The 26425-nt window shown below is 41.9% G+C and overlaps 1 protein-coding gene across 1 annotated transcript in view; it reads right to left on the bottom strand.

Annotated features, from left to right (window-relative positions):
- UNC79 (unc-79 subunit of NALCN channel complex) overlaps positions 1 to 26425 on the bottom strand; it is a 641854-nt gene that overhangs the window by 28562 nt on the left and 586867 nt on the right. The window contains 4 exon segments of the mRNA XM_078660089.1: positions 219 to 416; positions 12163 to 12349; positions 18422 to 18597; positions 22843 to 22932. Coding sequence (XP_078516215.1) covers positions 219 to 416; positions 12163 to 12349; positions 18422 to 18597; positions 22843 to 22932 — 651 coding nt within the window.

Genomic DNA, 26425 nt, shown 5'->3' with positions numbered 1-26425 from the left:
AGGTACATTTTCTTCCAGTGTAGCATGGAGAAGATAGTGATTTTTAAAAAAACGCCAATGGTGAATCTCAAACGATACAACATGGAGCAAACATCATCATTACACATGCACCTAGTCATGAGCTTGCCTAATTTCTATTTTTCTTTTCAAAAAGGGAAAAGGTTCTTCATTAAGTAGGCAGCAAGTCATGACAGCTCTGCAAATTCTGAGGAACTCACCACCTTGTTATGTGCCATGAGCTGAAGAATGCTGGGGGTCACTCGGCTCCAGAACTCCAGCGCTGTGAGGATCGCGGTGAAGCTGAACTCATTCTGATTCTGGACAGAGGGCGCAACAGCAGCCTGCTCACAGTATACCGTCCACAGCTGGGCAAAGATGAATGCGTGGAACAAGGAGCACATGTGCAGTACAGATGTCTGGATTGGGAAACAAATGAGATGTGGCTTCAATTCAACACAAAAATCATGTTCATATATGTGGATACATATCAATGGTTACTTGCCAATAGCATTTCTTTACCACCATACCTGTTTGCCACTTTGGGTCGACAGATTAGCAATGTCTGTAGAGTCTGAGCAATGAGGTATGCTTTGGTACACATGGAAGCCAACTTCAAAGGTAACATTGCAGTCAGAAATCTATCTGACATAAATATTGCATAATTAATTAACACCAAACTAGATTTATTAACAGAAAATCTAAATCCAATGGGGTAATATGTTTTGTAACGGATATTTAGGATCTGATATTTATGTCAGAGGATCTTTTTGTAGTTGATATTCTATCATCGAGCCAACATCACTGAGTTCCAAAGCTTTGGTTGTCTCAATGTGTTATCTGTATAAGTTTTTCCTCCACATCCCCAAGTCCTTCCCACTTCTAAGTGTTCTATGCACTTTGTGTGTTGAAAATTGGATACACCTAAACTGCATTCTCTGATATATTTTGACATACTAGCTTTTTTTTAAATCACTTGCCATTGTGGTCATGTATTTTTCAGAGACACTGCTGGAGCCAACAATTATTCTGGAGTGCTGGCCTGGTCTATTTTCCTTAATGGAACACACAAGAAACTTATCATATGAGGGAGAGGTGTGGCGCCACGGCCAGGGCGACTGACGCTGGAATCTGGGGATCACGGTTCGATCCCCGGCTCCGGCGGCAGATTAGCCCAGCACCATGTGACTCTGGGCGATAGCTCGCTTAATCTTCCCGACGGCCCCCAGCGCCTAGAGACCCTTACGGGTGATTGTGCGCTTTACAAATGTGGACTTTTTTATCATGAATCAGGAGAAGGGCAGAGATGGAGTTTATAACAGGAACATCTGATCTTTTCTGAATAATTAGCTACCACTATTTGTGTTATTTCCAGCAAAGGATTAAGTAGTTTAGAGTTAAAATATTGGAGACAATACACATTAAAAATCCCACTCCAATTTAGAAAATAGAGACTAGTTTAATGAACAAAATGACACCAAAATGACAAAAAACAATGAGAGGAACCAGGGGAATTTTTAAAGTTTTAAATAAAAATAGGAGCAAAAAGTATTAACCAGCAACAGTGGTCATCTGGTTGCACTTGACTGGGACCTAGATCTTGCTTAAGGCCAATCATGATGGAGAGCAAAACGGATAAAGAAACTAGGTTCAACCGGGTCAGAAGTTAAACCTTCTTACTTAGTCTCTGAAACGGAAGTAAAACATTGGGTAAAGGCAGCAGGCTGTGGACATAAATGGCTCCCCAAGGCTAGATAGCTGTTGGATGAGGTCCAGATGAGGCCTTCGACTTTGGTGGGAAAGCTCAGAGTGTGAGAAATTCAAATTTCAAGCCCAAGGACGGTCCCTTGCTGGCTGTATACTTTTGGTGCCTTCGTCTGGTGAAGATTTCTACATTTGGACTTAGTCACATTATTGGAGCTCTGATTCCTCAAGAAGGGTAAGGCTATAAATTGTAGATGAACAGTGCTCTACAAGGCTAGATGGATACCTTCTCTGAAAAGGATGTGGAGCTGCAGAAAAGTTCCAAGCGGAGGCAACTTGAATCTTTGCCCTAGCATTAACACATCTTTGCTGGATTGCATTGGCAGGTTTGTCTTGATCCTCCAGAGGTATTTGGAGCCAAAAGGTTTTTAAGTCCTAGGTTTTTCAGAATGTTAGGAGGAGTGCTTTGACATAGTCAAGGGTCCCAGGACCTCAGGAATGGCAGTTGGGTATCACAATCCAGCGAAGTCCAGGGCAGGCACAGTTGGAACAGATGAACACAGATGGGCTCTTCAGGAAAAGGGGCTTCCTATAGCTTGTTATTTCTCTGTAGCTTAACTGAAGTTCAGCTAACTGACCCTTGGAGTCCACTTCTTTATTCGAGGTACAAGTGGGAGCAGGCCCAGCTTTTCAGATCTCACAGTCCCAACAGCAGGTCCAGTCCTTGTCCTGTCTTCCACAGGTCCAATTGTGTTCTGAAGAAAGTGCTACATTTATGCCTGGCATTAGCCTGTGGATGGTGGTGAGTTCTTGGCCCTCCCTCCCTAACCAATAGGGAAACAGTTCCCAGGAGTAACCCTGCTCACTTTTGCAGCCGTTCTTGTGTGCCCTTCTGCAAACAATCTAAAAATGGCCCCTCTGTGCCCAAATCCAGGATGGTGAAAGCCTTCTCCCCCTGTGCATGGCCTGTGTGCCCACCCCAAACATGTGTGGCCAGGGAAATAATTACCCCTTTACTATGGGTACTTTAAAACAGTTCTGGGGCAGCTCCTCTCCTAGTGGGATAGGTGCATGTCTGAAATGGGGAACAAAGAAGGACCCTTCCCAAGTGTCAGGGACAGGATAGGCTCTTTGAAGTTAATCAAGGTCCAAGCACATCCCTGAAAGTAATCCTGCCAGAGGAACAAAACACCTCCCCAACACTCAAGGTATTTGTTCTACTCCAGGAGCAGTGTTCACACCTTATCAAGAGTACTATTCAGGTGACAGTTGGAGCACATGCAAATGGGTCTGCAGAGGCTTTAGGCACGGAAAAAGTAACTTCCTAAAAGTACAATTTCCAAAATATATATTAAATTTCTGACTTTACAAGTGAATTGGGCTTGTACTAAATATTTCAAATTGCCCAAGAGTTAAATTTGTTGATATTAATATATTATTGTATCCCAGTGCTTTCCTATGGACAGCCAACTCTGTCACAGTGAAAATAGCTTTTTGGGGCTTTTTTATTGTAACGTTATGTTTAAAATTAAACTTTTACTTGTTCTGCTTTTCTACATTATGCACCCAGCCTTACGAGCAGATTGTCTACTTAGGGGTGACCTTGATATTTAAAAAGAAGATGTATGCATTCGTCCAAAGGAGTTATTTTCACAGTTTTAAAAAGTTGCACAGCCTAGCTACAGTGGTAGGATTGCAGTCATGTTTGCACTGGCACTGTAGCTGTTGCACAATATGTGCTGCAGTCCACTAATGGCACATAACTTACAGGCCCAAGTGTACTTTGTACCATATACTAGGGACTTAGAAAAATGCTAAGATTGCCAATTAGGAGTATAGACAATTTCAAAATTTTTAGGGGTCAGACCACATGCATTAGGGCGTTATGCTCTAGTGCCTACTTTCTTTGTGACACAACCGGACCATACAACTGCTTCATTAGTTGCACACCATATCACTTTACACAGACGATAGGTATTGTTTCTTACCGTAGACAGGCTCAGGGATATCTCAGAACAATGTATTAACCTAGGGAAATCATCGCTTTTCCTGCTGACGCTGAGAATATAATCAGCTGACTGAGAAGAAGCAGACAATGGGATCAGATGGGACAGTTAACGTTTAAATAACTGTTGATACAACTGTATCACAGAGATGAGGAACGTAGGGATGGAAACTTAAGGAAAGCAATAGTATTGATCAAGCAGTCACTACCTTTCTGAAAAAAAACTTCCCCTTTCTCGTGTGGGAATGTTTGTGATTGTGAAAATGATAATCATACCCAGGTTTTTATATTATTTTGATGCATTAACCATCATAGTCATGAATAAAGTGTTTAAAGAGCTTCGTGGCCTACTTAGTGAATTAGTATGGAGAGAAAGACGGAGAAGAGTTACCATAAGTACAACCAAGTGCTCATCTAATCCAGGAGGATTGGGAGCCCCAAACAATGAAAGTTTATTTCATTGCAATTTAACTGCAATGGCTGATGCACTGGATAGGTCCCAACTCAGACCGAGACAACATCGGAATAGAGGCAACCCAGAGAGGACACCCCTGGTCAAAGTGTTGTTAGGAGAAGTCAGGATAAATCACACCCAAGGGCATTGTGGATGGTGATTGTCTACTGCTTGTGACAATACTTAAAACAACAAGCTTACCCCATGATGGATTGACCAGACACGTCTCCCTCTGGATTATTGATAGATTCACAGAAATAGCACGGACACATGATAACCTCACATGGCAAAAGTCTGTCTTTGACAAAAGAAGGGATCCATATATACAAATGAACTATTGTGTATGTTAGAGAAACTAAGAGATATACATGTGGAGTTGGAGCAGGCCAATATCAGATAAGGTGACACGGGGGCAGGATGATAATAATCCACCTAGAGCAGAATTACGACAACACATTAACATATGGTGCAATCAGGCACGCATTGACTACAATCCACAACATCAAAGCCCCTGCATTTTTTTGAAAACAGATTTTTATTTGTCTGAACACACATAGAAAGCATAGCCCCGAACACCGGAGACTTCTGCCAGCATCAATGAGCAAGAGTATCATCTGCAGACTTTTAGAAGAAACACTAACCCCCCTCCCATCCCCCCCCAGTTGCGCTGCTGCTAAAATACAGAAAACATTTGTATAGAAGACATGCATAGTCCAGTCAAGACACTTCTCACAATTGCCAATCACCACTGCACAAAGGAAAAATCAGAATACTAGCCTAGTATATATCAAGAAGGTAACAAGAAGCCCATATTTCACATTCATATTCACCCAATTTGATTACTTACAATAAACTTACTTTTCTCTAACTAATGTAGGAAAAAAAATATCCGGGCACAATTGACAACTGTCATAGATGCAGACATCAAAAAGCAGATTTCTTCCAAAGGGTATAGGAGTGTCCCCAAGTTCAAATATACTAGGGAAAGTGACACCAACAATTTTGGGGGATGATGGAGAAGACTGACATGTCAATCATGATAAGTGCACAGACCGAAAGGTATAAAGCAATAGTGCAGGTTTATAGATTTGGTGATAGTTATAGCTAAGAGAAACAGAACCATGAATTGGCAGGCAAGCAGACCCCTGAATGTAAAACAATAACTAGTTGATTCTAAAATTATCCTTGAGAGCGATGTCACTAATAAATGAATAAATTGTACAATATGGAGAATGCACACAAATATATAAAAATATGGACTTTTGTAAATCAGTAAGTCCTGATTGGTGTAGGCTGGAATAACATGAGAAAATGTATTAATGAAAATGTTGTTTTAGAGCACATCATGTACATACGCAACCAGCCACCCACCTCTTTTAAAGGAATCATCTTTATTATAGAAAGGAAAGAGTACAGATGAGTCTGAGTGGGTGTTTGGGTTGTTTTTTTTACTCATGTTATGCATTTTTTAAATATGTTTCTCTTTGCTTGCGGTCTGTTTATATCCAATGTAACTTCTGTGGGCACAGATGTATGTTGCCCGATAAAGAAAAGGGTTTGGGTGTTCAGAAGAGGTCATCTGAGCAACATAAACAAAGTATAAGTATAAACAAATTAAATTTCGTAGAAATGGGGAGGAGCCAAGATGGCGACGGAGACGGACGAGTAGTCGCCCGGCTCCCCGAGCCTGTGTTCCCTGCTACACTATCCTGACCCTGATCCTGCTACAACGCGGCAGCGGACGGAAGTAGAAAGCGCGCTGATGCCGGGGGTGTTTGTCCGGAGTCCCTACCTGCCCGCTCTCTGGTCCTGTTGGCGTATTGACCCGACGGCCATTGCCTACCCTGGGACTGGTCCCCGTATCGCCGCGCACCGCTGGAGACGGCTGGAGCTCCTGAGGGCCGACCTATGAGCGATGTGACTGCCTTTCCCCTGCCAATCTGTGGGCTGTGACGGCGCCGGTACTGACCCCACCAGTGGACTGTGTGTTTCGACTGACATTGGGTCTGCTCTGCTGCTCCTTTCTATGTGACGCTGAGGGGTACCGCGCCGTTCCTTTCTTTGTTGCCGCGGACCTGGTTGCGTGGGCTCGCCCGGGTGCTTCTTCCGGCTTTATCCTGCACGACGGCGGCTTGGATGCCTGTCGCACGATAGTGGCGAGCCCGGTTTTTGCCCTGAGGTTGTACTCCCGTGGCACACTGTCTGATTCACCTACGCGATCAGTGTTCCCACTGTTGCTTCAACATGGCGGCCGCCCCCTCCGCGGTCATGGTGGATTACATCTTATCTCCCGACGGGGTCACCCTGCCTGGCACCGGGAAGTGTGTGGACTGTCGTGGCGCACCTCGGCTTACGGACACCTTGTATCGCCCGCCTGTCTTCACCCGTGCCTCTGTGATTGCCGCGATTGCCGACTTGAGGGCGGAATGGCGTGAGTGTTTTCGCGCACTCTGTGCAAAAATGGACGGTGTCGCTCTTGGATCGGAGAGTGCTTTGCCTTCTGGCTCCCCTTGCTGCATCGATCGTTCCCCTCCCTACATCGCTAGAGCTACAGTGTTGCCCCGTGAATGTGCGATGGAGCAACTTTTTGACAGTGATGGCTTTAGCGGACTGCTGCCAGATCGTCCTATCGATGCTACATTGTATCCTATCCTGCCACTATTCCCTGATACTGGTTCTTTATTTTTGCTCATGGCTCCGCTGGCGCTGCAGCTATTTTGTTTGACTGTATCTGCCATGTACACTGGGACAGCAATTTCTTGTTCAATACGACGACGGATGGAACTGTGGATGGACTTCTTCTGGATCGCTTTCATTGCAAGTGTTTGTGGGTGTCCATTTTGTCTTTGGGGACTTTCTCTTCGTCGACGGCGGCCATCTTATCCCTTTGTTCTAGTTGGGGCGAGTCCTTTTCCGTATGCGTGTTCAGGGAGACGCTTGAGATCTGGCCAGGGTTAAGAGGCCCTATTCTATGTATTGTAATTGAGGGGCGGGTGGGGACCCGGGATGGGACGCTTCCTTGATGCGTGCTGCCGTGCCATGTGATGTCTCCCCCTGTTTTATTGAATCTATGAAGGTCCTGATTTGGTCATTAAGTGTGGGGTGGAGATTTTTATGGCCGGGGAGCTCCGGGGACTTGAAAGTGGCCCTCCTCGGGTGTTATAAATTTCTTTTTCTTTTCCTCCTTTTCTAGATCTATATTTCGGGTTCTTTAGTGGGCGACAGACACATTGCCAGGGGGGGGTAGGCCATAGCCTCTGCATGATGTTGGGTGGGGGGAGGGATTTGTTTTTTGCTTTTAGTTTCTATGGGCCTTATTTTTCTCTATTTCCTTGCACTTTTCTTAACCTATTTCTGTTCTGGGTCCGCTATTGGGGTTAGTGGGGAGTGGGTGGCGCTGGGCATGGTGCGTAACTGCTGGCTACTGGACTTGTCGTTTTATTTTGTACCGCCATGCTGTTTGGAATTTTACCTTCCACTGTGGTTTCATGCGATGATGTTACCTGCTCCTGTTAGTGCGGCTGTTGTACGGACTCGGTTCTCCTTGATTTCTATTCTTTACTTTATTTTAGGGTAAAATTTAAAATGTAACCTTCAATGCTCCTGTTACTGGCGGCACGATTCTGCTCAGTGTAATGTTACTTGATTGGGGATGTCTCCTGGTGCCGCCTGGAAACTGTATTGCTTTCTATTGTGCTCCGAAACTTTTTGTGGCCGGCCTGGAGGTTGTAGGCCAGTATTTGTTCTCTGTTTGTGCACAATAAAGGTTTTCGAAAAACAAAAAAAAAAAAATTTCGTAGAAATGGCAGCTACTTTCTTTCACAAGGAGGGACAGGTTAGAACACCTTATTGAGAGGTTTGTGCTAATTTGGGAGGACAAAGAGGAATAAAGCACACAAAGTTCCAAATACTCCAATGTATATTTTCCATATTATATTAATCTCAAATTTGCTTAAAATGGCAATTTTCTATTAATTTCACCAAAATGAATGTGTTGATAGGCTGGGACAGAGAGGAACGCGGGAGAACAGAGGAAGTTGAAGAGTAGATGGGGGTGTGAGAAAAAATGCATGCTGTGACAATAGATGTTGAGAGGACAGGATGAATGGATGGGACAAGTAAGTGGATGGGTAAGAGAGTGGATACAAGAAAGTCAGAGGAGTGGGGGGCTGATATGATAGACAAGTTCTTCCACCGGTCCGCAAAGTGTTCTGAAGAGTGTGCCTTGGGATTCCACGTGTATGTGGGCACTAGCTAATGAGTGGGAGTGACTACTAGGCACACCCTAAACAATGGGGTAAAAGTTCCAGTGGGCAACCTTACCCACTTTTGGGCATGCGGCCCCCTGCAGCCCGGAGACCGCCACCTCCCTGGGGCTCTGTCTTTAAAAAAAAAAAAGATGTGTGGGTGGCAAGAGCCCCCCACATGCCCCGGGGACCACCACCTCCCCGGGGCTTTGAAATGCTGGGAGGGGGGACTAGCCAGCTTTGAAGTGGGAAAAGGTTCAGGAAGTTTCCCCCTGCCCTGGCACCAGCTTGTCTGGGGTCACAAAAGGCTAGTGTCAAACCCTTTGTGAGTGTGCTCACTAGCAGCCTTTGAGATGTGCAAGAATGGTAGGGAACAGCTCCTCTCCCTCATCAAGTCAGTGATGGCCCATACTGCCGACACCTACCATCCCTTTGTCTCACGGTCTTGGAGCAAATCACAAAGTGCAACTGCCTGCCACACCTAGTCATGTGACCCTGGATACAGGCCGCAGACTCCAAATGGTTAGGGAAAAGAAAATGCAACTTTCAAGGTGAAATTTTAAGAATGGTGTCTTATCATTTAAACCTTACCATTAAAGAGGACTTTAAAGTACAATTCTTTAGACGCCAAACTTAACATTCCTACCTGCTCACAATTGAAAGCTATCATTTATTAAATGTAGTAAGTTAACCCAATGTTATCCTAAGGAAGAGGCAGGCCTTGCAGTAGTGAAAAATGTATTTAAACATTTATCACTACCAGGACAAGTTAACATTAAAAGTACATGTCCAAACTTTTAAATACACCATTCCCTGCCCTATGGGCTGTTTAGGTCCCACCCTAGGGTGACTTAAATGTATTAAAGAGGATAGATTAATGTCTGGCAAACGTTTTATTTTGCTAGGCTGAAATAGCAGTTTAAACCTACACACAAAGGCTTTAATGGAAGGCCAGAGACATATTTAAAAGGGCTACTTAGGTGGGTGGCACAATCAGTCCTGCAAGCTCACTAGTTGCATTTAATTTACAGGCCCTGGGTACATGTAGTGCCACCTTACTAGGGACTTACAAGTACATTAGATGTGTCAAATTTGTGTAAGCCAATTCTACTAGGAGTGAGCACATGCACTTTAGCACTGGATAGCTGTGATAATGTGCACAGAGTCTAAGGCCAACAAAAATGTGATCACCACAAAATGGAGGAGTAAGTCAAAATGTTTGGGAGAGGATCACCCTAAGGCTGACAGGTCTAACAGTTCCGTAAATAAAAGAGCATGGTTGTGAGGATCCTAAAGTGTATACTGTAAATCCCATAATATTCTGCTTGGCTTTACCCTCATCTATTGCCTCTTTTGGAGACTGAGGGTACATGTTAATGGCCTCTCCCTGTGTGCTTCTTTTGAAGTCAACCACATCACCATCCTCGATATCGACACACTTGCCAAGTTTAATTAAAGGTTCACACAGAGTGACCACATGTACACACGGACAGCTGCCCATCATTCACAGACTGTGCAGTTTTGTAAGTGAGGATGTGGCTAAGGATTGGACTGGATAATTTGTTTCTCCACTGTCTCAACCTGTCAAACCAGGCGCATTGAAAATATTGCCATCCTGTGGCCATCATCCACGAAGGTAGCATAGTTCTGTAATCAGCCAGGGAAAGTCAACCAAATCAGCAATTTTCAGAATTGACCCCCTTATGTGCCCTTCCCACTGGTTTAAGGATGTTCTAGCTGATGAACACTTTTCACAGTGGCTGTCTAGCTTCCTTTCCGATGCCCAGTGGCGTAACACAGGCCCCCGCAGCTCCTGCGGTGCGAGGGGGGGCCCGAGCTGCATGGGGCCCCTTCAGCACAGTACTCTCGTCCAAGACCTCCTGATAAAATCCGGAGCGGGTGCCCCTTCCTGCACCCTGCAGGGAGGCCTCCTCGAATTTCGTTACACCACTTCCGATGCCTTGAAGTTCTTGCCAGGGGTGCACTTCATTCAACCACTCTTAGAGTAATATAAAGGGAATTCTCTCCACATGGCCCAGCAACACACAGCAGGGCGTCCTCGCTCATTTAAGATATATATTACCTATTTGTGCCTGCCCAGCTAAACTAAAAAAAGCATTATGACGTTTTCTGACATTTTCCCATTTCCAATTGACATATATATTGCTGTATTAATGTATATGATAGTGATTGTTCCATTAACTTTTATTGAAGTCAGTCAAGATTTACATGTTCTGAATGTTCTTTTTCCCATGTTTTTAGTGATCTTTTATTGATACTTTACTTTGTTCTTGAACCTTGAAACAGACACTACAGGTTTAGTTCTCTTAAATGTATCATTTTCTGACTTGTTGGCCTTGAAACCCATACGACCCCCGATCCTAGAGTAAGTACAGAACCCGGCTCACACCATCAAAGGAGAGATAGGGAAATTCGCTGACACTGTTGTAACCCTTCTGTGGGGATTGCCCATGAAGAGGATTGTTAACGATCAACTAATACACATATTAGTGTCTTTAGCCACTCACACCTCTACCATGCCAGGCTGTTCTTACTACAATACTTCCTCTGGAGTGAATAGGCATGTATAGAGAACTTCAATGAAGCAATATTTATTGCTCATTTATTCACACTCACAATGATGAGAAGCTATGTTGGCCGGTTGTGGTTTAAAGATTGGAAGCACAAGTGAATAATAAGGGGCTACACTGAAAATGGGAATGCTACTACCTCGGTGGCCATTACAAGCAATCATTATCTGCGATTCTTATTCACATTGAGTCAAATGTTTGGAGCATGGCGTACGTGATCTCTATAAAAGTAAGCACTTACTTTTGTCTCAAAGTAGGTCTGCCCTAAGAAGTTGTGCCAATGAATATCTAATATCTGTTCGAGGAGACAAACAAGACAAGCTTTATATTTTTCAGTTTTGCTGTATAGTGCATTGCGACATATGATCAAGGGATCCTAACTTGCTTCTTGACATCTAAATATTTCATGAATGAGCTGAAATGTTTATGAAGGCCCTACCGGTCTGCTGATTTCAGCAAAACTACTTGTTCTCTGGAATTTAAGTTGGGCCAAACAGTTTATACAATCGAGGAACATTTATTTATTATGTTATATAACACTGGTGCTCCCTTAAAGATGCAACTGGGAAAAGTAATTTCTACTTTTGCATAGATCGACAGATGTGGTACATTAGGACTCTAGTGCTGGCATTCGTCATATATGTGAATTCTTGTACAGTACATACCAGTGAATTAATCGTTCTCAACATGCAGAACATACTTAAAATTCAAACACCATAGACATGGAGTGGCCAGTGGTAGGAATATTGATCAACTACAAACTGAGAATAGGCTGTCTCACTATGTGCCTGAGTTCTGTATCAATCCACAGAATATATTTCTGTCCACAATTAAAATGTGACGTTACAAATTAACTTTTATATGTTGCAATTATAAAAAATGATATTAATGATAAAAGTAAATACCATTCTACCTGCTGCTCCATATCTATGTTGACTGAGGAACCGAACAGCGAATGACCCAAAACACTCGCATTATTCAGACCACCCATAACAATTAGACATTCTGATGTAGGCACTGCACCACCTACCATAGACATACACTCCAAAATGGCAACATTTTAAAGATTTTTAGCTAAAGATCATTTGGGCACATGGCTCTTAGATAGAGGAAACGATTCGCCAAGCTTTTACCTAGAGGCAAACTCATGCAAAAGTTACTGACCTTTGATTGCTCCGGAAAGCCCATAAGGATGACGATCAGATGATCTGCAACCTGGGAGCCGGCATCCAAAGGAATTGGCATGCAGGAAGAGGGCGAGTTCATGCAGACCACACTGTGAGTCAGGGATCCCAAGAGTAGCCATGACAGGAGGCGGATGTGAGTGACACATTCAATAAACTCTTTAGGCCTATTAGAAGAAATATACATTTTAAGCAATAAGATCTTTTGGCCTAAACATATACATGTTGTGGTAGCATCATGGTAAGTGTAATAGTATAATACTTCTGTATTTAACTTCAAGTTTTCAGCAAGCTAAATCACAAACACTCGGTGACTTACCCACTTACCACTGAAAGTTTATATACCTTCCAAGAGACTTAAGTAATGATGATGGATAGATATGCTACTGTAAAACTTTGTGTTTCGATTTCTAAATTCTACATATTACTTGTCATTAGCTATACAGAATACGATTAGTAAAAACAAAGGGCCAGATGTAGGAGCCCTAATACCGGTCGGAAACGGCCGAAATTAGGGTTTTCAGATGTAGGGGGCTGAAAATGACAGAATCGGTATATTTACTGATTCGGTAAAATTACCGATTCGGTAAATTACAGAATCGGTTAATATACAGATTCTGTAATTCCAAATGTAGGTGGCACAGTTTACAGTGCCACAGGCCCTTAAGAGTCGGTATTTTACCACACAATCCTATTGTGTGGTAAAATACCGAATTCAGGTGTGCATGCACACCTGTGCAATGTGACACACAGACATGCCCTTAGGGCATGTATGTGTGCCACATGTCACACAAGCCTGTACTTGGGGTGCTAGAGGGTGTCAAAGTGACACCCCCTGCACCCTTGCAGGATTCGGTACTTACCGATTCGGTAAATACCGAATCAGTATTGCCCATTGATTCCTATGGGCTTCAAGGCCCATAGGAATCAATGGGCATTACCGATTTCGGAATTACCTACATCTGCCCCCTTCCCATTTACAGACTCTTAAATACCGAATCGGTAAAATTCGGTATTTAAGAGTCTGTAAATGGGAATTACCAACATCTAGCCTAAAAAGTCTTTAAATTGTTTCAACTGGTTAAAAATTCAGTAGTACCAAGTCTACTTTTTCTTCATTATCACATACGAGTGCAGCTTAAAATACACAAGTTCAGAATATGCGACCATCTTATATTTAATAGAAAATAATGTTGCTTCATTTATCGAAAGAACCTAGGCCACATAGATATGGACACAGCAGACTTGCCTCTTAGTTCAGTGCTAGGATTGTCGTTAGGGCAGCAGGGGCGGCCTTAGGCATGTGCAAGCTGTGCACCTGCACAGGGCCACCATAACCCGAGGGGCCACCATGCCAATATATATCCTTAATATAATAATCCTCTGAGGATGGATACATATTTGTGTGGCGGCGCCTGGCTGGAATTTGGCAGCCTCCTGTTCCACTTCCAAACACGCTGACCCCCCCTTTTCACTGGCCTCCTTGCTCCGCCCCGCCCAGACCCCTCTTCCGGGGCCCCCTACCTACGCTCCCTGCCCAGGGCCACCATGAGCCTAGAGCCGCCCCTGAGGGCAGGAGCACTGGAATTGTTTTAGGTTCATGTATTAAAACTATCATTTTTAACGAGGATTTCAAGTGAAAATATGTACACGAGCAGTAGCATTTTGTGCAAACAACTCCACAAACATCAAGCGGTATTTTTTCAATGTAACTCGCTGTTGTCTGACAAGCGGACCCCACAGGATTTTGTGTCTGAGTGCCAAATTTCCCGGCCAAAAAAAGCCAAATTTGAAGCCCAAACTCTTAGAATTTGCAGTATTTTTTGCAGTGGGCAAAATATGTACCCACCACAAAAATACTGCACAAGTGTGCTTTCAAATGGCCTGCAGGGTCCGCAGGGGGCACACAAAGGTGTGAGGCGGCCTGCAGGCAAATTGCTCAGCGAGGTGTATTTCAATGGCAGGAGACAGAGGAATTTATCACCTCTGCTGCCTGCCTGTTGCTCACCCTCCCTTTAATGCCTCAGTGGCAGCACAGAGCCAGTAAAGAGAGGGTGCACGAAAGTTTTTTTTTTTTATTTTTTACATATTTTGCAGGCACTTTTGTGAAAATTGCAGCATTTTTACAGAAGGGCTGATTTCACAATTTTTTGGGAAAGCGCGAAATCCTGGGGGGTCTGGACAAGGGTATGGCATGTAACCAAGACATATAGGCCCAAACCTCGCTTATACTGAGCAAGGGTTTAAAAAGAAGAGTAGACACATAAGCAGAACAGGAAACACGCACCAACTGCGCAGGAGCCAGTCCAGTGATTTAAGTATACCACTACACGTGCATTGCATGATTTCGTGGAAGTCAAGAGCTGCAGTGAATCTTCCCGAGCCCCTCGCAAATCCAATACGTGAGAAATACATAATGAAGGGAGGTAGCACACCCATACGCAGCCTACAAATTCCAGCCCCTCCCACCTTGACTCTGCTACCCTCCTGCTCTCTATGATCTCATTCACTCTGTCACTCTATCACAATGTTGTGTAGACCGCAGGTTTCAGCGCCCAGTGACAGCCAGAATTAAGGAAATTAAAAAATAAGCCACGCCCTGAACCTGATGTAATTGCTCTGGTTTATCTATCAAGGGCAAGGGAACACTTGCTTATCCATGAGCAGTTACACTCCAGGACACAGAAAATCTTGTGTATCTCTCTTATTATGGTGGAGAGCAGCCACCATTTAGCTGAGCTGATCATAATTGGATGGATTTATAATTATGTCCTTGTACAAACGAGAACATCCCGGTACTCCACTAGTACTAAAGAGTTTAGATCATTATGTTGAATTGAAAGTGCCATACATATGTGTGAGTATTTGTAGCGCCGGATGTTCGACGCACACTGTAAAATCAGCATACACAGCACCAAGGGCAACGCAAGAGGGCGCTGTTTCTTTTCTGATACTCGAGTAGATGTTCTACTTGAGGGACAGCTTACTCAACGCAAATGGATGGTTTCTCAACACAAGCAGTAGCAACCAACATCGACCGTCCACGTTGAGAATTCTCGCTGGGGGGAGTTCTGGAGTAAGATTTTCATTGTTCGGGCTCGCCAGCTTAACAATTGCGAGTGCCATCATGGAAAAAACTCCACTCTACTCAGCAGAGTTTATCAGAACTCTGCAAGCTACACGAAGCGGGACAAACTACACAAACTCCGTGAGCGAGGAGAATTTCACATCCAGGCCTACCTGGAATATTCACTACATCACACTTATATTGTGTGATGCCTAGTATTTTGAAATGCTGGAAGGGACAGTGGATAGTGCCAACCACTGTTGCCTCCGGGGAAATATCTCTGGCCCTGGCTCCTTTATACCTACAAATTAAGCCCTGGAGACACCACATAATGATCTCAATGCACAGCACTGCATAAAATTGGCTGTTCGTTACAAACTCAGATAATTAACTTATAAGTTGATTAGAGATCAGTTAGTATATAGATGTCAATGAAAAAAACTACAACAGAAATCGCAACATCGAAAAATCCTTTGTTTGGAAAAGTTTTAGCTCACGTAAAGGAGCAAAAAAATAGGTAATTTTAACGCACAAGGGAAGTCGGAATATTACATGGTGGCAGCAATCAAATTATGCCACCGAGCAACGTAAAGAGCAAAGAGGCACAGGGATTAATAGCTGTTGATTATCCATATGGGAAGTGTTATGCTCGGAAGAGTGATAGGCCACGGCTACAAAATGTGCTGGGAATCTGGACATTTCATTAAAGTTTATAGAGGAGGTAGGCATGTTAGTGTGGAAAGAGAGGGCGGTGAATATGATTGCAGAAACATGGAGAGAGTTTTAACAGACATTAATTAGCATATGTGGGTCTGGCTAAGTTTAAATAATAAGAAAGTGAAATTGCTAGTTGACTCAGGGGCGAATATCACCGTTTATTTGGGAAAAAATTTAAGGAAATGTGGCGGGCAAATGTACTGTTGCTGTCTGGCGTGGCACCATGAGCATGTGGGGGCAACAAGATCAATTTGATGGGGTATTTCTGGCCAACGTATGTTACCATTGAATGGCAAAATTAAGGAAAGTGTATTCTTCAGTTACAGGAGTGGATGTCCCGAGAAGGAAGCAAGGAGGTGAGCAACATTGAGAAAATTTTGGAAAAGCATGTGGATGTTTTTCATAACACACTTGTAATGTTGAAGAAAGGTGTGCAAATAATTAGGGCGAATGAAGGAGCAAGAAGGTGTAGTTTCTCTGATAAATAAATTCTGGAACGTACGATTTACTGTACATGAAATGTTGACTAAATTGTTGAAATTGTGAGTTATTTGGGTATATTATAGTCAATTGAAACTTCTTATTGATATTAACTCCTGGTTTTCACTAAAAGAACAAAACATGTGCTCTGTAGATGTGTGTTGAACTTCAAACTAAAAGAAGGAGATGTGTAGATAGCCATCTTCTAATCAGAAATTATTTAGGTTCAATTATGATTATGGTTCTGCTTTGCAAAACGTGTGATTACTTCTGTTACGGCACATAGTGCAAGTCTAAGTTTGGTGCCAAGCACTGCATTCCGAAAAATTCCCCAGGTACATTTCAGATGGTCAAACCTGCTAAAGTTTTCCAGGGATGAAAATGTGGGGTAAATTCACCTACATGAGGAACTTGGTGCATAGTGCACCAATGCTGCATGTAGTTCTCAATTTTCCAGGAATTACTCTGATTATGTTTATCACACACTGTCAATATGGCATATACCAGAAGTGGTAACTTCTTCTCCCCTTTCAGGAGTCATATCTTTTTTGTGAGTACTGTTGATAATATGTTTCAGAAAGCATACAGGTTAATCATGAAATTCTGGAAGACATTTCAAGGCTCTCACCTTCAACGCAGACTAAGGGACGAGCAAATGTTGACTACTCCTACTCTCATCCCCACCCACCACAAGGGGAACAAGCTTCCTCATGACTCATATTTTTATCAGGTCCCTGTTGTGCCTAATTTACATATTATTTTTTCCACACTTGCTAATCTTTTAAACGTGCTTAGAAACCTGAAGCAGTAGGATTTCTGTTAGCAACAGTGTCATATGGAAGCAATCATATCAATGAATCTCTTCAAGCGTCACAAAAAAGATCCATTGTTATGAATAAGGGTTCTCCTGCGGTGGTCCCCTGGGACACTACTGCTGCAGTGCAAGGTTTCTAAAAACCTCCCAAACAATAGTAATTCTCTGCTAACCAGGAATTTTTAATAACCTTGGCAAGTTTACATTCTGCTTTAATAAAGTCACCCCTGTCTAGTTGTGACAAAAACATTCTTTAGGTGTGTGAAAATAGGTTTAGAACATTGTTTGTCTTATTGTCATTTATCTAGGCATATATTTCAAGATTGTTTTAGTCTTGAAAAGCACCTGACATATTTTTCTGGTAGATGCTGTGCTTTGTTTTCATATTTCCTTCTCAGGATTCTTTGGTCATTTTATCTGCATTCACATTTGGAGCTGGGCCATATTAGTTTCTCAGCACTACCACACCGCAAAAGAGACCATGAAAAACACATTCTACGACTGAAGTATCTATATTCATTTAGCTGAGAAGATGCTATTTGATCATAATAAGTGACAGATCACCATAGGAATATGTGAACTTTGCCATTCTGTGTGGTGTTCAACAGTACACTAAGGTTCGGTGACAGTGAGAATGTTCTAAGGGAACATCTATATGTTATGTTATGTTGTGTTAAAAAGGTTTCCAAAGCGCTTGAATACCCATGGGTGTCTTGGCACTATTTGAATTGCAAACAGGTGAGGGTATTAGGTGCTTAGAATAACTAGGCACCTAAAAATTGAAAAGCCAGGTTTTTATTAGCTTCCTCAAACCCAGCAATGTTGGAGCTGCCTTGATGTTTATAGGTAAACTATACCACAGGACAGGGGCTTCGGTGGTAAAACAACTGCCTCCCCATTTTAATCTCTTAAACCTGGGACAAGGCACTGTCAAGGTATTTTTAGATCAAAGTTCTCTATTTGGAACATACCATGAGAGAGATTGTTTTAAATAACAGGGACCTTCATCGTGCAATGCTTTGTAAATAAGGCATAATGCCTTAAGTTTGATACGGTTAGGGACCATCAGCCAATGCAGTTCCTTGATCTGTACAACCACATTCCACCAACTGTCATACTTGTGTTTGCTTTTTCTTTTCAAAATTCAGAGTTGGATCTTACCCCTGTTGCATTGCAGAAGGAGGATGATAAAGCCAAGGTAAGTACCGAACCACTGCTTTGTTGTCCCGATGGTTTCCCCTTGTTATTTCCATAGAAGCAATTTGTGCCAATCCAACTTTGAGATGACCGCCAAAAGTGTCCTCATGTAGTGGCTGGGAGCAAGTCTTCATGTGGCTCTGAAAAGCAAAACATTGGTTTCTCTTTTCTTTCTTAAACGGCTGTACCTCATTGCATTTCTCTCTTCCTATCTTAGCGATGTTTGCTAACATCTTCTAGATAAATGATCAAGTTGGTGGAGAGATGGTCACATGACCAAAAAGGAAATCAAACCAAACCATCAAAAGAACTCACTGGTTGTGTTTATGGAGATCCTTTTTTCAAAACAAAAATCAGTCCCTCTCTGCCTGCTGGTCTGATTGGCCCAATAGAAAAACTTCGAAGCCTGAGCAAGAACATTTCTAAGTACTAATGCCAGGATTTATATTTTGGTTTCCTTCTTAGATTATGTTGGAACTATATCTGATCGCATACAGTTATTCTCATTTTACTGTATTTAAAGTTTTTGTTTAATACTCACATTGCCACACAACAGCTCTCAATTGTTTTTAGAAGGAAAAAAGTTAAAAGGAGACTACAAAAGCAATCTAAGATGTGAGGCTAATGGACATAACCTTGGCTATGTGCTTGGTAGATAAGGAAGGTATGTTTCAGTTTTCTTGAAAAACCTAGACTTAATGTGGACCTTCACATGTGCTGAAATAAGGACACATGTGCATGCACTTGCTGGTGCATCCATAAAAAAAATTAAGTCAACATCTTAGGCACCTTCGAGTGGTGGCACTAATTTACTACAGAAGACGGATAAAGCTTGCTCTGATAATCCTAGACTCATTTCAGAGGCCTACATTTTCAGGCGTAACCCTAACTGGAGAGTTTTTTTAGCTTCCCTAGATCTACAGGCAATTGTATCATTACTCTGATTGTATCTATAGCTTGGAAAACAACAGAACACATGTATGGTGAAAAGATTATATACATAAGTACTTGACCATTCCTACTGTGCACACCTAAAATTTGAATGCCAGACTCGCAGCATGTGCCAGATGTACGTGCAATGCACTCAGTAAAAGTGGTGGCAATTTGCGCACTGACTTTTACCAAAAGCATTGGTATTTGGGGAACCGGCCTAAGTACTAGTAGGTTTGTTCATAAAATACTGCATTGTAGTGAGTGGAAAATTGATCATTAATATTAATGAAGTAGGTCACAAATTGCAACCCACTGCGATTCGTTGCCATCACAGGGATGGTGCCTGCTGGGGCCAGCAGATCACCATTGTGATTGTTTTTAAATAAAGCAATCGTTTTTGTAAAATGCAGCTCGTTGTCCTTAAAGGAAAACTAGATGCATTAAAAAAAAAACATTTCGCAAATGTTTTTAGGATTAAAGAATGTCTTTTGACATTCACAAAGGGGAATCGATCCCTTGAGGACCCCCTTCATGTTTGTAAATCAGTTACCACCTCATTTGAGGTGCCAGTAAAATATTAATGTTTGACGACCAGATTTCAGGCTCAAAACATTAGTAAGGAATTGGTATGTGGAAGAGAAGCCCTATATATGCCCCTTCCAAACACGGATTCATTCATAAATTCATTTAACGATTTTAAAAAACTTTTTGGAATCATTAAATGGGCTTAATACATTTGAATAAGGATTTTAGCGTTCACAAACCTTCTGATTTACGGAACGACAGGGTTTGGGTCCGCTAAAACCCATTGTACATCCGGGCGCATGCTATTTGTTTTTATACTTTTGAGATGTTTCGCACTTAGCAAATAAACTACCATCAGTCCAACAAGCCGGCTGTAAATATTCTCTTCCTAGATGGCCTGACAAAATAAAAATGTTTTTTTCATCTGTGTCACAATTCTGGAATATCATCAATTCCAAACCATTCTCTGGAGGTATATAAACTAGAATGAAGTTTGGGATGAAAACATTCAAGAAAGGTTGTGAGAACATTGGAATAAAGGCTGTTTTATGTAAACATGAGGAATTAATGTGTCATTTTTCACTTCAGTCAAATAGTTTGGCCAATCAGAGAGCAGAAGAGATAAAAACATAACTGACAGGAAAGAATAATTTATTTGAATAAAAAAGTAAGAATGAACACAAATAGTGACTGGTATTTAAATTATTGTGAGCATGACAGCATTACAAATGCTGCAGTCATACTTTTTGATAGCTTGGAAACATGTGAAGAGCAATTCAAAATGGATCTGTTTTTGCTCACTCAACCACAAAGTGTTTATTTTCTGAAGGCAACTAGAGAGAAAACAAATTAATATGCGAACCACACATTTCCAACCTATAAAAAAATATGTTTTCTGTTTTGCCTATTCAGATATTCAGACTGCAAAATAAAGCTTGAGAAGCAAAATCACTTTGCAAATAAATGAATTGAAAGAGTGATACCGAGGTGATTTCTTACATATAAAAAATAGTGTTGATTGGCCCGTTCTCCCTGTCAATCAAGTGGGCGGACCAATCAGAAAGCAATAGGTCTGCAGACACATTGTCTCTCCTATTAAATAAAAATAACCTTGACAACCATAAAGAAAATTGTGACTGACTTCAATCCATCTATATTTCCATCTTATTAAAAATGTGTTGTTTTCGTTGAGAAATATTGACTTTTTTCAGAGTATCTCATAACCACCAGCAATTTTGCACCACGCCGTGCAATCATTTCTCCTATTATCTTCAAAACCAACTTCTGTTTGTACACATAGCTAAATACATCAACAGATTGATACATAGATGGATAGAGATGGACAGATGGACTGATCATATGTGTACGTGAATACACACTGGACATCAATAAAATACTAACAACATTAATATATATGTAAACATTTTTATTATTATATATAGGATGCCCATTTCCTAAGTGGCAGCCTTATAATAGTACACTTATAGAAAATTTCAGAAACTTCACAGTGAATACATGACAGGAGGTGAATAAAGAAAAGAAATTGCAACCATTGTCCAGAATCTTGGCAGACTGTGGCTCTGATAATTCTTAGTGGGGAGTTCCAAAAAGGCGGGCATCAGTGGGTAGGGCTCTTGCCAGCACTCTCTAACGCAAGGCTTTACCAAGGGAAGGAAATCAGTGCCTCCCTTAGAACTTCACTTGTACAATGGGGAGGAGACACTTCATTGATGCCAATTCTGAGAAGCCAAATTTATTTGCTCTATAGGAAGACAATCTACACAACTGACCGGTTTGGCAGGTAGTGAAGGTTACAGAACATAGAGGAGGACGGAGCATGGGAAGGCCCAAAGACGTAAATTCTCATTAGGAGGTAAAGACTAAGTTCTCGAATTATCCAAGTACACTTGGTTGGGTCAAAGTGGAGATTTCCCAGAGTCTGCTGAGCCAGGTCCACACACACATACTTAGATGATCACGTTTACAAAATCCAAAAAAGAGACGTTTTAATGGAATGTTTTGAAAGGTGCCCATCCCCCCCCAAAGGCCACCAAGAACACGTGACAAAATAAGAAGAAAAGAAGTCCAGAACAGGAAAGCTAATGCTCTAGATAAGCGGAAGCGCTCTAACTGATTTAAGAAAAAGTCGCCAATCAGTGTTGCTAGTGGTGCTGTGTTTCCCCCAAGCTGGTAGTAAATTTGTTTCTAAAGAGCTGGGTTTCATGGTGCTGTCAACATAAGTACGTTGTCAACACACAAATTCGTGCAGCACCTTTGTCCCTATACGAAATCTGACAAAGGGTGTTGGGTGCCCAAAATGATCATTTTGCAGGTCTCTGCCATTTTGTTTAAACAATATTTAAGCTAAAATAACAGAACAATGTCCTGTATTGGTGATTTTCTCTTAAAACAGTTGTGTTGCTTTACCAAAGCAAATTTACAGCACAGTAGTTCTGAATAAAATATGGTGGTAACTTTACTGTGCAGTAAATGCTTTTACCTCTGCTTAGCAAATTAGGTTCTCAGAGTGCTCCCGCGGAACCTTAACACAAGCCCCCCTGTTCTGGACACCCTTTCGGAATTTGTTGAGGACATTACCGACAGTATCAAGAGACGAACATCGCCAAAAAAATGCCTTTGTTTCTGAGGGGAAAAAATAACATTTTAAAACTTAAAAAACTATATCGTTACATAATGTTTATCTACAATAACGACCGCTATGTCATGCATTAGTCCTTGTGGTGCTGGCTTCATCTCAAACATTAACAATTTCCAGACACAGAGTTAGTTAATGCCCAGAAATCCCATCCTTGACACACAAAACTGTTCAAACCACATTCCTAAGTAATGCTCCAGGATTGATTTTGTCTGTCACAAGGACATTGACAAGCAATTGTTTATTTTACTTTTTGGTATAGCTACTGTACCTTCAGTTTGGTGAGTGTGTGCATGTCTGCAATGAAATCCAGGAGTTCGCTAATATACTGCCTCATGCATTCCATGGCTGCGGTTCCACACTGTAAATATTGAAAAACAGATATATATCCTTTATAATCGTCCTACTTTCATGCTGCATGCACTTTTAGTAATCAAAAAACGAATAATTTACACTTCACCTAATTTGTTTAATCTTTTACTTTGGTTATTCCTGGTGGGTCTTTCCATTATTTTAAACGTTCTCAAATGTCATAAAGGAGCACCATGGATTTTAGCTGAAAATTGTGGCATCGTGTTTTTACTTCCTTATTCTCGCCCAACAGATGTCAGTAACAATTTTGCTGAGTTTTCACTTTCAGATGGAGTAGATGAGTATAGTAGTACCAGTATGAATTCAAACATTTGTAGCTGTAATGTCATACCTGGAGTGCAGATTTTTTTCATGGCATTCCTTTTGTAAGGTTCCAGAATGACAGAAGTTTCACGATGGTTGTGTTCAAATAGTATGTTGATGGTCACTTTAAGAAAAACACTGCTGGAGATTCAATGGGTCTAGAGTACGGCATGCTAGAATCCCTAGCTCATGGAAACTCACAGAAATAAGCCAAAGCGAATTACAAATTAAATAAACATATACTCATTGGTAACAAGATCCTGAATATAATTGTGCCTAAACTCAGATTATACCAACAAGGTTGTAGTTCGCCTTTGTCCTCTGTCACCTTTGTCTTCTTTATTGAATCCTCAACACCTTTCAAACCCAACATATTATCAACTATGTCCTCATTCCAACATGCTCCATCCTCTATCCTCTCAAAGACTCTAATAAATGTAATACTTTTCTTCCTCTCTGAAAGCCAGTGCTACCCCTGGCAACCCATGCATCATAAACCAATCTCCCTTTCCAAAATGATTCTTTTTCCTTTCTTGCCCACAAGGTATTTTCTGACTTCTTCGCCACAGACTGGCTCCACCTTCTCATGCTTTATCTCTCTGGGTTGCTCCCTAGTGATCGAAAACTGCCCATTCAGAAAGAATATTGTTTGTTTTGGAATGCTCAGTGGTGAGATAGCTCAAATGGCACCAGTAAAAATGGACAAGAAAAGAGTTAATCTTTTTGGAGAAGAATTGCACACCATTGTCCGATATGATTTTTCACCACAGAAAAGAACACCTCCTATAGAAATGTTAAAACATTCGCCTTTGTATATCACTTACAAAGTAAAAAAGTAATCCAAATGTGAAAATCATCCAACAAAACAATAATGCAAAAGAACCCTCTTCAGGAAATTGTCTAATAGACTTTGAGGAAAAAAGATGCAGATGTGGGCTTAGACATATGTTTAACTCTGCAATCAGCATGGGAAGTCACAAAAGTGGTTACATGCTTTGGCAGAGGATTCAACACATATTGATAGGCGGCATCGGTAGAGGGCACTGGCGCCCTATGCTCTATCATGGATATTCACATATCCAGAAGTTCAGAGAGGGGCTGGAATAAACTTAACTAATTGTGTTCAGGTTCCTCAAAGTTATGGTTTGCTTACCACCACAACATGGAGAGCAAGCCTAATGCTACAAAAATTGTAAACACAAAGGCAGAAGGACAAAAATATCAGAAGCCCAATGTTGTAGGTGATAATATTGTCATGCCAGTCTTAAGGTAACTATAAGGCAATGGTTGAGTCTAGTGTTTAGTAGAGGACGAGGGTTAGGTTTAAGGAATGGGTTGGGTTCAGTGTTAGGGTTTAGGGATAGCCATGGTAAAATATATAGGACACACAAAAAATATATATATTTTTGTGTTGAATACTCTGTCAATTAATTTTCACAGAACGAGATGTTGGTGTTCTATATTGTGATACAGAACCATCAGGCGTGTGTGCTTTCTCATTGTGAAAACAGCAAATGGGTTGCAAACATTGCTGGACTTCTTCAACCATTTCAAGAACAATCTGGATGTTAGGGTTAATATGTGAAAATGTTTCGCCATGGTCTGTGACCCTCTGAAGTCCAAAACGAAAATACATAAAATCGGGGAGGTTAAGATTGACAGGGTGAAACACTTTTGTTACTTGGGGATTCATCACGATGAGTACTCGCAGTGGGGACATCTGTTTGAGATGTGTGCAGTGTAAGAGCTGGATCGAGGTGGTGTTTAGGTTTGCCTTCAGGCTTCGCCATAAGCTGTTGGGGGAACTTACGCATACTCATAAATCCAAATGTGCGTCAGTCGCATTATATGAAGCTGAGGTCTGGGGATACCTAAACCCCACAGCACTACTGAAGGTTGAAAATTGTTTTTTGCACACCTAAGAGCATCACAACATTATTTGTCATGATGAAATTGGACTGAACGACTTAGTTGGTTTTGTCCTAGAGTTTATGACCTAAAACTGATCACCAATGCCTTAACATTTGATTTTAATGACCAAGATCCAATTGTGTGTGTATTTAAGGCATATTTGTACAGAAATAGGCATTCCAGATTATTAAAATTCCCTTTTATTGCAGCAGTCTGAATCCAAAGAAACTTTGAAAAAAACATACATTTTTGTTATACATGCGATTGACAGATACAGATGGTGCAATCTATGCAAACATTTGTGGCCCATTCTGCTCTCTGTAATTTTAATAGTTTTGCACCCTATTTGACACTTGTCACAAATACACACAGGATTTATCTAACCCATTTGAGATTAAAGCCCTGCATTTTCTGCTAGCCTTTTCTCTATAAAACTCTGGGAAATAAATCCTACTGCAAATAGTGTACTGCACTGATTCCCATGGTTATTTCCAATGATCAGGCTCAAACTCAGAATCGCTCCAACAACCTGGAACCCAGCATCTGGACTCTACCGTCTGTGGATCCTACCCTGCCAAGTGGTACCACCCAAGTCCTGAACCCTTGGAAGTGGGCCTCAAGGTGCTCTGCCAGCTCGTCTCTGGACTGGGACCCAGCAGAACCAACATATTTCCTCTGTTTTGCGGCTCAAACCTGAGAGGAACCAATGCGTTGTCTCTGCTGCAAAGGTTCTCCAGATGCAAAGGACTCTGTGTCAACCTCGCAGGCGCATTGGAACCTCCGCTTATGTGAAGCTTTCTCGATGCAGACCTTCACATCCTTTGTCAACGGCAGCCTCAACGATGACACAGGTTTTCACATTGCAGCCTCACAGCTCCTCAGAAGTGACACATTGCATCAACTGCACAGCGCATACCCAAAACCGGACTTCACTGCACAAGCCCTATTCGATGGCATCCTCCACAACAATGCGGGATCTCACATCGCAGCACCTCAGAACCAACGCATCATCTTGGCTGTGCGGTGCATCCTAGCTGGGGGACTTCACAAGGCTCCACAAACTAAGACTTAAGGCACTCTGTTCAGCAAGTCTAGCTGGGTCGCTGTAGCCGACCTGCACTCTATTTTTGCCTGTCTGATCTTGTGACTTTTCTCCCAGTCCGGCGCAACAAGAAATCCACAATTGGTGCTTTGTGCTTTTTGGTGCTATTTTGATGCATTTTTCAAAATTGAATATCTCTGGCCTTACTGATTAGATTTTTTTCATT

Source organism: Lissotriton helveticus, chromosome 9 (genome assembly GCF_964261635.1).
Source record: "Lissotriton helveticus chromosome 9, aLisHel1.1, whole genome shotgun sequence".
Lineage (NCBI taxonomy): Eukaryota > Metazoa > Chordata > Amphibia > Caudata > Salamandridae > Lissotriton > Lissotriton helveticus.
This window is presented reverse-complemented; position numbering and strand designations above follow the sequence as displayed.